Source organism: Salmo trutta, chromosome 19, assembly GCF_901001165.1.
Source record: "Salmo trutta chromosome 19, fSalTru1.1, whole genome shotgun sequence".
In the NCBI taxonomy this organism is placed as follows: Eukaryota; Metazoa; Chordata; class Actinopteri; order Salmoniformes; family Salmonidae; genus Salmo; species Salmo trutta.
The window spans coordinates 17,930,615-17,945,839 of NC_042975.1; the positions used below are offsets into that span (position 1 = coordinate 17,930,615).

At 41.9% G+C, this 15,225-nt stretch overlaps 1 protein-coding gene across 2 annotated transcripts in view; it reads left to right on the top strand.

Annotated features, from left to right (window-relative positions):
- Positions 1-686: 686 nt before the first annotated feature.
- The window catches only part of LOC115154074 (double C2-like domain-containing protein beta), a 191,430-nt gene continuing 176,891 nt past the window's right edge, over positions 687-15,225 (top strand). Inside the window, exon 1 of one of the 2 annotated variants that reach the window (XM_029699931.1) lies at positions 687-1,479. In XM_029699931.1, the coding sequence (XP_029555791.1) occupies positions 1,146-1,479 (334 nt within the window). In that variant the 5' untranslated portion in view covers positions 687-1,145. The remainder of the gene's footprint in view (positions 1,480-15,225) is intronic. The other variant, XM_029699932.1, reaches the window with a different exon arrangement.

Here is a 15,225-nt window from a genome sequence, read left to right on the forward strand (position 1 = left end):
ACCGCTCGATAACACAGACATTCCATTTTTCAATTCTTAATTGTTATTATGTTGATCTTTGTTATTCAGCACCTGTTGCTCTAGAGATTAGTTTGATAGAAGGTGACCAATGTTTAATTGTCTCACTGCTCATTCCAAACATGGGCTGGTCAAAGATACCCCAGGGCCCGACTCTCTCCCTGTGTGTTACACACAAAACACTTTGCCTCTCTTTCTTTTTTCTTCCTTTCTCTGTCGCTAGCACGCTCGCTCTCTCTCACTCACAAACAGATATACGCACATGAACGCTTGCACTCCTCATAAGTACACAGACACTCTTCCTTACAGACACACATTATGCCTAAACTCTACAGTCCCCACACTCACACGGAGCTATTCACTTCTCTTTCACACACACACTTACATTTGCGGTAGTGCTCCTATAACAGAGACGTGCTCCCTCAAAGACGCACATTTTATCTTTCACTCCACAGCACACAGGCATGCGCACACACGCACGCATAGGTATTCTCTGCAGTCTCTCTTTATGCTCTTTCTCTCACACACACGGCAGAACCTCCCTCTCTCTGACAGATGGATGGGGACTAATAGCATAATTAAGTACCCACACCGGCGGTCCCTGTTTACCGCTCGGTTGCTAAGAGGTGACATCAGCTGAGCCCACCTCCTTCCTCACTAATCTCCCCCCCATCCCCCACACCCCCTCTCGCTCTCTCTCTCTCACTTTCTTGCGCACACACAAACAAACGGTAGCCGTGTGCAGGGTGTGGAGTAGAGGTAGAGAGAGCAGGCAGGCAGCAGTGTGTGAGGCAGACAGACAGCATGGTTAGAGTGTGCAGGGTGGACCAGCCACGGCTCTCCATGTAGCCCAGTGCAGCACAAGCTAGAGGGGGGGAGTCCGAGGAGCCACCAGGACCTACTCATCTCACTCACAGCCAGGAGCTCTCTCTCTACTCATGCTACTGGCTTTCTCTTCAGGGATAGACTTCAGAGGAGCAACTTCAAATTTCAGTTTTTTTTCTCTGGCTGGCTTTGGTGTTTACTTTCGAGGAGCCTTTTTTGTGTATTTGGGGACACCTGGGGAATAGTTATTGTTTTGACTGGGTCTTGACTTGGCTGGGTGGGAGCTCCAAGGGATCGCATGCATGACACAACGCAAAGGCGAGAAGACCACCATCAGCATCCAGGAGCACATGGCCATTGACGTGTGCCCTGGCCCCATCCAGCCCATCAAGCAGATCTCTGACTACTTCCCCCGCTACCCGCGGGGTCTCCCCCCGACAGCACCCCCAGCACTCAGCCGGGCCGGCTCGCTGCGCTCCTCCTCCACCAGCCACAACTCTGGGGATGACCCGGCCCGCTCCCACACCGGCGACGACCCGGACCGGGCGTTTGGCGGTGCCGCCGCCCCAACACCCGCGGTGACCGGCAAGAAGGAGGAGGAACCGGACGTGGAGGGCTATGACTCGGACGACTCAAGTGAGTAGAGACATTTTCTCTCTTTTGTCCTCTTTTTCTTCCTTCATTTCTTCCTTCAGTGTCTGGTTGCCGAGTGGCCATCTGGTGTGGCTGTGTCTTTTTGACCTCCTTCTCTTCTCCACTCTCCTTTTCCTTCCATCTGTGGTTGCCGAGTGCCGGTGTGTCTGTGCGTCTCCCTGTCTGTGGCGTAGCTAACTCTGACTGTTGAGAGCCAACTGTTGCTGCCGCAGAGCGGCTGTTGCTTCCTTCCCTGCAAATACTGCACTCCTGCACTCATAAACTATAGACTTCCGTAGGTACCATAAGCACAGATAAACAAAAATAATTATTCTACCAGTGTAAGAAAGGTGATGTGATTACACGTGATGTGAAAAGGCGGGCCTTATGTGCTTGTTGTGCTGAAGCTTCATGCCTTCTTTGAGTAGTTGTAAATTAGCAGGCAGGATATACACTGAGTATACCTAACATTAGGAACACCTTCTTAATATTGAGTTGCACTCAATGTGCGTTTACTGTGAACACTGAGGCTGTACCCAGTTTAAGTTACAGTTTCAGACAGTGGCCAAGTAGGCTACTGTGGCTATTTGATGATAATGTAGGCCTACCAGAGTGGCCTACCATCAAAAACAATGGAGAAAAATGCATCCTATAACGTTTTAAAATGGCGATAGAACAGCTATCATTCAGTCTACAGTAGCAGCCAATGTCTGGTGTTCAATGTAGGCATACATTCCATGAGACTTTTGAAAAAAAAACATGCAGGGATCGACATTAACCTGTTAATCCACTTGTCCTTCAGACAAAGAGGTGACCAGAAATATTGTTGTGTTGTTTGATGCAAGAAACCACTTTACAAAATAAACTGCATTATTATTCCCGTACCATTGTTACAGAGAATCAGACAAATTATGCTACCCTCTGCCTATTGGCTACTTAGCTTATTCAAGCCTGTCTCGAAATACAACTGGCTCCAGGTCATCTATAAGTCTTTGCTAGGTAAAGCTCCGCCTTATCTCAGCTCACTGGTCACCATAGCAACACACACCCGTAGCACTCGCTCCAGCAAGTATATTTCACTGGTCATCCCCAAAGCCAACACCTACTTTGGTCACCTTTCCTTCCAGTTCTCTGCTGCCGTTGACTGGAACGAATTGCAAAAATCACTGAAGTTGGAGACTTATATCTCCCTCACTAACTTTAAGCATCAGCTGTCAGAGCAGCTGACCAATCACTGCACCTGTACACAGCCCATCTGTAAATAGCTCATCCAACCAACTACCTACCTCATCCCCATATTTGTTTTTCTGCTCTTTTGCACACCAGTATTTCTACTTGCACATCCTCATCTGCACATCTATCACTCCAGTGTAAATTGCTAAATTGTAATTACTTCGCCATTATGGCCTATTTATTGCCTTACCTCCTTACTTAATTTGCACACACTGTATACAGATTTTTCTATTGTGTTATTGACTGTATGTTTGTTTGTCCCATGTGTAACTCTGTGTTGTTTTTGTCGCACTGCTTTGCTTTATCTTGGCCAGGTCGCAGTTGTAAATGAGAACTTGTTCTCAACTGGCCGACATGGTTAAATAAAGGTGAAAAAAAACAGCCCCTTTATGACCCAAAAAAGTTATTTACCTGACTCACTTTTTTATAGATTTTTTTTAAATGTACACATTTTGTGCTTCCAACAACAGCAATCACTCCCCTATTGTTGACTACAAATGATCTATAACTGGGCTAATAACTCACTAACTAGCAAAGGATATGAACAGAATGTGTACACGTGGCTACATGCAGCTCTCGCTTTGATCTCAAAACAAGTGCATCAACGACCGCTCATGCTGTTAACACAGTCCAGTTCAAAGTAAATGACACAGATCCATATATATTGGATAGGTCTATTTGTGTATAGGCCTACTGCAGCTCTGATTGTTTATTTCGAACCGGTCTCTGTAGAGTACGGGTTGAGTAGTACGTGTCAATGCAATAGAATCCTACTCCGATGCGTTCTATCTACAACAAATTCTCTTGCATAGTTTTTTGTTTCAGTATGTTGCATTGAAAGTGGCTATTGCGTTGATTCAATCACAATTGCCACAGTAAAGGGAAATGTTGTTTGTGTTAACAGGGGAAACTCTAGAACAATGGTCTTCAACCATTTCTGAATCCATATCTCTTTCTGAGTCAAAATACAAGCCAAGATCTACCGCTCAGATTTTTTTTTTTACATGACTTAAAGAACGTAAGCCTATGCAACATTAACCAATTACAAATAGTACTGTAGCAATGAGGTTTGTGCAGTCAGCTATAGGCCCAATACATTATCACCGCATATTGGCTTTGCTTGAATTGCCCTGCCAATGCATTGTTGTTCAGGCCATTTAAAAAATATATATTTCTAAATTTGAGGTAGGCTATATGATCACACCGGTAATAAATCCGCTGTTTTATTACTTGTGAGGCACAGCTGAGTGAGCGTACATTTAAATAATTTGCTTTTTATTTTTATTTTACTTGGCTGATGGTGCCTGCATCTGATGGTCTCAGCGGAGGAGGGAGAGAGGGAGAACGGAGGGAGAGAGCAGCAGACTGAGGGTCAACCTCTCAACATCCCTCCGCTCTCCCTTTCCTCCACTGACACTGACCAAAAAGGGACACCATCTTCCAGCTGATGGCAAAACTCGAGTTGCACTGCATTATTTCTGCCTCATGCACAAATTCATGTTGTTACTCCTATGAATAGAGAAAGTGAAATATTTCTTGATATTCAAAAAGACCCAAGCTGCTAATAATAACAACAACTCAAGCCTATATATATATTTACTTTCTTACTCATTCATTACTGCTGCAGTGCTTGTTGTAGCACTGAGTGGAAATAGGAAGAATGCACATTTTATGGCTTATAAAAGGGATGACAGTGCTGAGTAAGAACTTAAACTCACAGCAGCTATTTGCTGTATTTGTTGACAGCCTCTCTCTAGTCATGGTTTTAAACGCTTTGAAATCTCACAGCATCAACTTTGCTGTAGCTTTCTACGTTACTGCAGACACGGTAATCTGAGCCATCCGATTGGCCAGTGGTAGGTCTATAGTGCACTGGATTTGCTCCCCAGGCCTTGGGAAGGCAGAGTTTGTATCTTCAGACACATGAAATGGTTCAAAATGGCAACCGTTCGCCTACCCGGCGCACAAGGCAGCTGAATCAGGTGCACCTACTGCTAACAACCCAAGACAAATATAATTTAAAAAAAATAGGAACACCAGGCTTTATAGTTGTTTTTTTTGCAGAAATGGTTGTCGATCGACGTGCTAGCTGTCCCAGACCTGCTGTTTTCAACTCTCTAGAGACAGCAGGAGCGGTAGAGATACTCTCAATGATCGGCTATGAAAAGCCAACTGACATTTACTCCTGAGGTGCTGACCTGTTGCACCCTCGACAACTACTGTGATTATTATTATTTGACTATGCTGGTCATTTATGAACATTTGAACATCTTGGCCATGTTCTGTTATAATCTCCACCCGGCACAGACAGAAGAGGACTGTCCACCCCTTATAGCCTGGTTCCTCTCTAGGTTTCTTCCTAGGTTTTGGCCTTTCTAGGGAGTTTTTCCTAGCCACTGTGCTTCTACACCTGCATTGCTTGCTGTTTGGGGTTTTAGGCTGGGTTTCTGTACAGCACTTTGAGATATCAGCTGATGTAAGAAGGGCTATATAAATGAATTTGATTTGATTTGATCGACTAGGAATGCCTTGGAGGTCGATCGGGATCGACCGGTTGGTGACCACTGCTCTAGAAAGTTGAGTGAAGTTCAATCTTGTGCTTCTCTCTGTGGGCTATTTCTTCTGCGCCGCAGTCCCGGGAGAGCTTTGCGTCATTCTCGGCGAAACATTGGTTGCACCGCCCCCTTTTGCCCTCAGAACAGCCTCAATTTGTCTGTACTCTACAAGGTGTCAAAGGAGTTCCACAGGGATGCTGGCCAATGTTGACTTCAATGCATCCCATAGTTGTGTCAAGTTGGCTGAATCTCCTTTGGGTGGTAGACCATTCTTGATACACACGGGAAACTGAGTGTGAAAAATCCAGCAGCGTTGCAGTTCTTGACACAAACCTGGCACCTACTACCATACCCTGTTCAAAGGCACTAAAATGTATTGTCTTGCCCATTCACCCTCACCATGTCTCAATTGTCTCAAGGCTCAAAAATCCTTCTTTAATCTGTCTCCTCCCCTTCATCTACACTGATTGAAGTGGATTGTGATATCAATAAGGGGTCATAACTTTCACCTGGTCAGTCTATGTCATGGAAAGAGCAGGTATTCTTAGTGTTTTGTATACTCAGTGTGTGTAGTGGGCTCCGGTCGGATTTGTAGGCATGCTGTTGAGTCTCGGCACGAGGGCTGTTTACATCCACACGCAAGCAGCCGGCCAAACAGCGAGGCTGGCAGGCTCCTGTTGTCTGTGTGTGTGTGTGTGTGTGTGTGTGTGTGTGTGTGTGTGTGTGTGTGTGTCTGTGTCTGTGTGTGTGTGTGTGTGTGTGTGTCTGTGTGTGTGTGTGTCTGTGTGTGTGTGTGCGCGTGCGTGCGTGCACATACAGTATGAGCTATTAGTATCAAGCTACTGTTGTGTGCGTGTGTGTGTGACGTGTGTGTGCATATGCCCCAGTCTCGCCTGCCCCAGTCTCACCTGCCAAGGGAATGCACCTCCTGTGACAAGCCCGTTTTGAATTTCTTGTGTCTTACAGTGAGTGGTTTTCATGTCACCCACTGTCTGAATGCTCTAAAAGCAAATCCCTTATGAGAGCACTAATCACTTTGCCCAGCTACCCAAACACTTCAGCCAAACGTTACACCACGCCTATGGATGTTAGGTTCTTCAAAGCAAATGAGTCTGGATCTGAGTACCTCCCTGAAAATTTCAAGAATGGAGATCCATTCTAGACCATTCTAGACCAGTACATCACGGTGGCCAAGCTTCCTGCCATCCAGGACCTATATAATAGGCGGTGTCAGAGGAAAGCCCATAAAATTGTCAGAGACTCCAGTCACCCAAGTTATAGACGGTTTTCTCTGGTACCGCACTGCAAGCACTACCGGAGCACAAAGTCTAGGACCAAAAGGCTCCTTAACAGCTTCTACCCCCAAGCCATAAGACTGCTAAACAATGAATCAAATGGCCACCGGACTATTTACATTGACCCCCCCCACCCGACCCTACCCCTCCATTTGTTTTGTACACTGCGGCTTCTCGCTGTTTATTATCTATGCATAGTCACTTCACCCCTACCTACATGTACAAATTACCTCAACTAACCTGTACCCCCGCACACTGACTTGGTACCGGTACCCCCATATATCGTATATCGTTATTGTTATTTTATTGTGTTACTTTTTATAATTTTTTACTTTCGTTTATTTGGTAAATATTTTCTTAACTTTTTCTGGAACTTCTCTGTTGGTTAAGGGCTTGTAAGTAAGCATTTCACGGTAAGGTCTACACTTGTTGTATTCGGTGCATGTGACAAATAAAGTTTGATTTTGATTTGTCCCAGAAACCGATAGGTTGGGCCAGAGCCAGAACACACGTGGATAAAGCGACGTTTTTATAATTTGGTATTGGTTTTGATACTCTAATTGGTTAGCGATTATCCAATCACTGATGACTTTGTTTTGTACAACACCCCTCGTCATCACAATCATCTTCAATAATGGCAGTCTCCGACTGAAGTATGTAACTAACGAAGAATTCAGTGTGAATTCATTGTGAGTCGTTAGGGATCTAAACACTATTGAGAACGTTAAAAAGAAGCTACCCTGTTGATGACTGTGCAGGCTGTCCATCCACTGACGTGAGTGTCACTCAAGCATGTCAATCTTACAGACCCGTTATCTATTTCCTACAATTTCCCTCCAATGGGTGCTGTTATGGGTCTTTTTAACCTCTCTGGGCAAGCTTCCCACCTACTCAACAGCCAGTGTAATCCCGTGGCGCGATATTCAAATACCTTAGAAATGCTATTACTTCAATTTCTCAAACATATGACTATTTTACACCATTTTAAAGACAAGACTCTCGTTAATCTAACCACACTGTCCGATTTCAAAAAGGCTTTACAACGAAAGCAAAACATTAGATTATGTCAGCAGAGTACCCAGCCAGAAATAATCAGAAACCCATTTTTCAAGCTAGCATATAATGTCACATAAACCCAAACCACAGCTAAATGCAGCACTAACCTTTGATGATCTTCATCAGATGACAATCCTAGGACATTATGTTATACAATACATGCATGTTTTGTTCAATCAAGTTCATATTTATATCAAAAAACAGCTTTTTACATTAGCATGTGACTAGCATGTGACTAGCAATCCCACCGAACACTTCCGGTGAATTTACTAAATTACTCATGATAAACGTTCACAAAAAACATAACAATTATTTTAAGAATTATAGATACAGAACTCCTTTATGCACTCGCTATGTCCGATTTTAAAATAGCTTTTCGGTGAAAGCACATTTTGCAATATTCTGAGTAGATAGCCCGGCCATCACAGGCTAGCTATTTTGACACCCACCAAGTGTGGTACTCACCAAACTCTGATTTACTATTAGAAAAGTTTGATTACCTTTGCTGTTCTTTGTCAGAATGCACTCCCAGGACTTCTACTTCAATAACAAATGTTGGTTTGGTTCAAAATAATCCATAGTTATATCCAAATAGCGGCGTTTTGTTCGTGCGTTCAAGACACTATCCGAAGGGTAAAGAAGGGTGACGCGCCCGACGCGTTTCGTGACAATTTTTTTTGAAATATTCCATTACCGTACTTCGAAGCATGTCAAACGCTGTATAAAATACATTTTTATGCTATTTTTCTCGTAAAAAAGCGATAATATTCCGACCGGGAGTCGTTGTTTTCGTTCAAAGAGAGAGAAAGTAAACATGGTGTCGGCTCGTGCACGCGCCTCCAGTCTCATTGTCCTCAGATCGACCACTTACTAAATGCGCTAATGTTTTTCAGCCATGGCCTGCAAAGCCACCATTCATCGTTCTGGCGCCTTCTGGGAGCCTATGGGAGCGTTAGAAAATGTCACGTTATGCCAGAGATCCCCTGTTTTGGTTAGAGATGATCAAGAAGGCCAAGAAAAAGTCAGAGAGAGCGCTTCCTGTTTGGAATCTTCTCAGGTTTTGGCCTGCCAAATGAGTTCTGTTATACTCACAGACACCATTCAAACAGTTTTAGAAACTTTAGGGTGTTTTCTATCCAAATCAAACAATTATATGCATATTCTAGTTACTGGGAAGGAGTAGTAACCAGATTTAAATCGGGTACGTTTTTTATCCGGCCGTTCAAATACTGCCCCCTATCCCCAACAGGTTAACCTCTCTGGGGTATGTGAGACGCTAGCGTCCCACCTGCGGGACACACTATTCAACAGCCAGTGAAATAGCAGGGTGGCAAATTCAAAACAGCAAAAATCTCATAATTCTAATTTCTCAAACATACAACTATTATATCACATTTTAAAGTAACACTTCTCGTTAATCTAACCACATTGTCCGATTTCAAAAAGGCTTTACGGCTAAAGCAAAACATTAGATTATGTTAGGACAGCGCCGAGACAAGAAAAACCACACAGCCATTTTCCAAGCAAGGAGAGGCGTCACAAAAACCAGAAATACAGCTAAAATAAATCATTAACCTTTGATGATCTTCATCAGATGGCACTCATAGGACTTCATGTTACACAATACATGTATGTTTTGCTCGATAAAGTTCATATTTATATAAAAAAAAAACATTTTACATTGGTATGTAATGTTCAGAAATGTTTTGCCTCACAAAACTTCCAATGAATGAGCACATCAATTTACAGAAACACTCATCATAAACGTTGATAAAATATTCAACAGTTATTCAAAGAATTATAGATACATTTCTTTTTAATGCAACCGCTGTGTCAGATTTAAAAAAAGCTTTACGGCGAAAGCAAATTTTGCAAAAATCTGAGTACAGCGCTCAGATATCAAAACAAGCCATACAGATACCCGCCATTTTGGAGTCAACTAAAATCAGAAGTAGCATTATAAATATTCACTTACCTTTGATCTTCATCAGAATGCACTCCCAGGCATCCCAGTTCCACAATAAATGTTTGTTTTGTTCAATAAAGTCCATAATTTATGTCCAAATACAACCATCTTGTTTGCACGTTTAGTCCACTACTCCAAATGCAGTAAGCGTGCGCAAAATGTCACGACGAAAAGTCAAAAAAAGTTATATTTACGTTCATAGAAACATGTCAAACGATGTACAGCATCAATCTTTAGGATGTTTTTATCATAAATCTTCAGTAATATTCCAACCGGACAATTCCAATGTCTTCAAAAAAGAAAAGGAACACAGCTAACTCTCATGTGAGCGCGCCCCACTGAACTCATGTCATTTTCTCAGTCGTCTACTTCCAGGACCTCTTATTCTCTCCCCAGTCACAGTAGAAGCATGAAACAACGTTCTAAAGACTGTTGACATCTAGTGGAAGCCTTAGGAAGTGCAAAATGAACCCTAAGTCACTTTATACTGTATAGGCAATCACTTGAAAAACTACAAACCTCAGATTTCCACACTTCCTGGTTGGATTTTTCTCAGGTTTTTGCCTGCCATATGAGTTCTGTTATACTCACAGACATCATTCAAACAGTTTTAGAAACGTCAGAGTGTTTTCTATCCCAATATACTAATAATATGCATATCTTACCTTCTGAGCCTGAGTAGCAGGCAGTTTACTACGGGCATGCCTTTCATCCGGACGTCAAAATACTGCCCCCTACCCTAGAGAAGTTTTAAGCAAACCAGATGGCACAATATATACAGAATATATATATTTTTAAATGTACGGATAGCCAGAGGCGCACTCCAACACGCAGACATAATTTACAAACAAAGAATGTGTTTAGTGAGTCCTCAAGGTCAGAGGCAGTAAGGATGACCAGGGATGATGTCCTGATAAGTGTGTAAATTGCACCATTTTTCCTTTCCTGCTAAGCATTCAAAATGTAAGTACTTTTGGATGTCAGTAAAAATGTATGGAGTAAAAAGTACATGATTTGTTTAGGAATGTAGTGACGTAAAAGTAACAGTTGTCAAAAATATAAATAGTAAAGTACAAATACCCCATAAAACTACTTAAGTAGTACTTTAAAGTATTTTTACTTAAGTACTTTACACCACTGGTAACTGTACAAAATATTGTGTCCTCGACAATGTAAGCCGTTATATAACGGTTGAAGAAGGGCTTGATTCCACTTCAAATCAAGGCTACTTTAATGCCGAGTGCAACTCCATGTTCCTTTCCCCTCTCGATAAGAGAGCTTTGCGCTGTCTGCAAGGTCATAGCTCAACATCTGTCAAAGTCAGCCTATTCCACCCACTCCGTGCTGTTGCCATTCCATCCCCCAATCTGGTGCAGGATTATAGGATAGGCAGGGCATCCCTAAACCCTCTGCATGTCACTCTGTATGGATTAAGCCTTTACTGTGCTGCCATGCTGTCACACTAACCTTTATTCACTATAGTGTTAACCTGTAAGGATTGACGCTGGTAGATGAGAAGCAGGTACAGGGAGTGAACATTTAATTAATATAAGGAATTTGAAATTATTTATACTTTTGATACTTAAGTATGTTTTTGCAATTACATTTACTTTACTTTTAATACTTAAGTATATCTAAAACCAAAAACTTTTAGACTTTTACTCAAGTAATATTTTACTGGGTGACTCACTTTTTTTCTATTAAGTTATCTTTACTTTTACTCAAGTATGACAATTGGGTACTTTTTCCAACACTGACATTTACTTACGGTATGGCCAAAACAACTAGACCTAGTTGTGACATAATTGTTTCAAAGTGCAATAGTGAGTGTAGGTTGGATACAGACTGTACAGAAATGCCAGGTCCAAGTACCTTCAACAATAGACTAGAGAGGCAATAGGACAGGTGGTATTAGTATGGTATTGGTATGGCTGCTGAGAGCATATGCTTTAGTCTGTTGTTGAATGGATTTTGAGCCATTAGATCTGATTGTCTTGGACAGATTGTTAGAAACATATCAGTGCTTCATGGCCAACAGGTGGATAGTGGTTGTACACTATTGCTAAAATCATATGCATCATCTGCTGCTGTACAAACTTGGAACAATTAGATCTGATTGTCTTGGACAGAATGAGGGAAACGCATTAGCACGTAGAGTGCTTCTGCTTCGCCCCAAGGGCACTGGACCAGAACACAGTGTGGTGAACAGAGTGTTTTCTAACCACAATCCTCCTGGCTGCTCCTTCTTCGGCATAACGGTAACTGTTACAGTGAGCACGAGGATGCACAAATTGGCAACATGGAGGAGCAAATTAATTGTAATGAAGCCGTGTGTTGTGTGAGATGTGCAATACAAATAGGGCAATTAGAAAGACACACTTGAAGCAACATATAATGGGCGCAGAAACACACAAGGAAGGAGTCATCGGAGATGCCTTAGAACAGTGGTTCCCAAACTTTTTACAGTCCCATACCCCTTCAAACATTCAACCTCCAGCTGCGTACCCCCTCTAGCACCAGGGTCAGCACACTCTCAAATGTTGTTTATTGCCATCATTGTAAGCCTGCCACACACACTATACAATACAATTATTAAACATAAGAATGAGCGTGAGTTGTCGTCACAACCGGGCTCGTGGGAAGTGACAAAGAGCTCTTATAGGACCAGGGCACAAATAACAATATAAAAATAATCAATAATTTTGCTCTTTATTTAACCATCTTACATATGAAACCTTATTTGTTCATTGAAAATTGTGAATAACTCACCACAGGTTAATGAGAAGGTTCTGCTTGAAAGGATGCGCATAACTCTGCAATGTTGGGTTGTACTGGAGAGAGTCTAAGTCTCCAGGATGCTGGCCTTCTAGGCAGAGTTCCTCTGTCCAGTGCCTGTGTTCTTTTTCCCATCTTTATCTTTTATTTCTCGCATGGAATAGCCTTCATTTCTCAGAACAAGAATAGACTGCGTTTCAGAAGAACGATTTTTGTTTCTGGCCATTTTGAGCCTGTAATCAAACCCAAAAAGGCTGAAGCTCCAGATACTCAACTAGTCTAAAGAAGGCCAGTTTTATTGCTTCTTTAATCAGAACAACAGTTTTCAGCTGTGCTAACATAATTGCAAAAGGGTTTTCTAATGATCAATTAGCCTTTTAAAATGATAAACTTGGATTAGCTAACACAACGTGCCAATGGAACACAGGAGTGATGGTTGCTGATAATGGGCCTTTGTACGCCTATGTAGATATTCTGTAAAAAATCTGCCGTTTCCAGCTACAATAGTCATTTACAACATTAACAATGTCTACACTGTATTTCTGATCAATTTGATGTTATTTTAATGGACCAAAAAAAGGTGGTTTTCTTTCAAAAACAAGGACATTTCTAAGTGACCCCAAACTTTTGAATGGTAGTGTATAACACACGTTGGCTGAGGAAAGGCACTTCTCCCAATATAAGTGAACCCCAAATCAATGTAGTTCTCATCCTATTTGCGCCTCTTCGATGGTCCAACGTCACTGGCTGTTGTTTGGTGCTTTCCCCGGGTAAGATGGCAGTAGCTCTTCGGCTGTATCAGATACACAACTGTCAGTGTCTATGCTAGCTGGGCTAAAAACAAATGTAGAATTACTTATTCTAGCATTGGATGTGCTCGTGGAAGCAAAACAACTTGTGTTGTCAACAGGTGCAGGTGTAGTACTGCTGGTAGTAGCAGTACTACCAGTAGAGCTGGTATGTGTCTTTATGGATGCGGGCCTTACTTTTTTAACCATTTATTCATTTTTGAGCAAACGGAATGAGCAGCAGCTGTTTGGCTACATACGGACCTTTAGTGGAATTCCCGCCAGAGAGTAACGGTTAATGTGATTGGATGTTAATTATTTGACTAGGCTACCTGTATTTGACATTGTGTTGTTATTTCGCTGAACACTAGATGGTTTAATTGTATTTTTAGCAGTGAAACGAGGCTACTCAGGCGAGAGAAAAGAAACTCACCCAAATGTATAGCCCGTTGGAAAATATAAATGGACTGTTTGAAAATGTGAATAATGTTTTACATTATATATCTTTTTAATGTGATTCACATTTTTATTTGGCATACCCCCAATGGAATTTGGCCAGTTTGGGAATACCTGCCTTAGAAGAAACTAGATTCCCTAATTTGAGCCAGTTTGCTACAGCAGGAAAATAATACTGCAGCAGCAGGGAATGTGAATTTTTAAGTGGAAATTACAAACTTCAGAAGCCTTTTTAAACCTCAAATATACTACAAGTGTTACATTTCCTGTATGGTAGGGAAGTTATCCTGCAAAAGGGTGGTCAAATTAAAATCCAACATCTATAGGAGGTAGTTGAAATGCAGCAGGTGCATGCAGCAGGTTGATGCTTTCTCACTTCAACATTTAACTACTGTCTCGCTGTCTCCACCTTGACAGAGTGTTTATATTATAGGACAAATTCGATTCGACCGACATCAAATTGGGAAGCCAAGGTAACGAACAGGGAACCACAATCATGCACTGACTATTGTAGCAATTAATAGTAAATTAAAGTTCTCAACAATGCTGTCAATCTTGAGTCATCATCTGGCGTATGTGCATGTCACCAGCCTATTCGGGAGCAACTAGCTTCCAGTGTTGTGTCTAAGGAAAAGAGAGACACTGAAAAAAAAGTCTGATGCATCACAGAAAATAAGCCCTGGTTATTGCACATCCCACGTCAAGGGATGTTGTCACAGCTACTATTACAACACATCAGGCTGCTGGAGTTACAGTTGTCTAAAGCCTTGTTCACACTGCAGCCCTTAATGCTCAAATCAGTTTTGTTTTTCAAATCCGTTTTGGAATACTGACTGTCCAAACAGCAAGTTATAAGTGACCAAATCGGATTTGTGGGTGTTCAGACAGCAGTCATTTGCTGGCATGGCTACGCTAGTTGTTATAGTAGCAACGTGTGTGTGTGCGCAGTGGTGTAGTTTGATTGGTGGTGGTGCTTGTACTTCATATCACTCAGAAGTTAAGTAGCAAACTAAGGTGACAACAATGCCTGCCATGAATGTTTCCCAGTTGCTGTGAATGTTCAAAATCATAGTGTAAGAACACATGTAAAGCCTCAAGGATAAGATGATCCAACTTTCAAAACGAGTCCTTTTTGGCTAGCCACAGCAGTCAACTAGCCATCTAGGTAGCTGTTTAGCTTTCTAGCACATTTACTAATTAGTTTGTAAACATTTAATACGCTATTGTAACTACCACATTATGTTCTTGTCAAACTGTCTACAGAGTAGCTAGCAAGCAACAAGATATGCCAATTAACAGTCTAGAAACCACATGATGGCAAATAAATAAGATTTGTATCGGACTTCAAACCACCTACGAACGATGGTTTGAAATGTGGCTTGAAATATCCAATTCCATGTGGCTTTTGGCTGTTCAGACTGCAGGAAAAATAATAGATTTTTAATCGGATATGTAAAAAAAAAAAAATTTGCTTCACTTCAAGCTGTCAATGTGAACAAGGCTTAAGAGACCACATTGTAGATTTGTCTGACACAGTAGAACAGCATCTGCCCTATTTAGCTAGTGTTTGTAGCTGAAGTGTCTGTTCAGGTGGATGGTAGTCAGTGAGAAGCCAAAGGATAGCG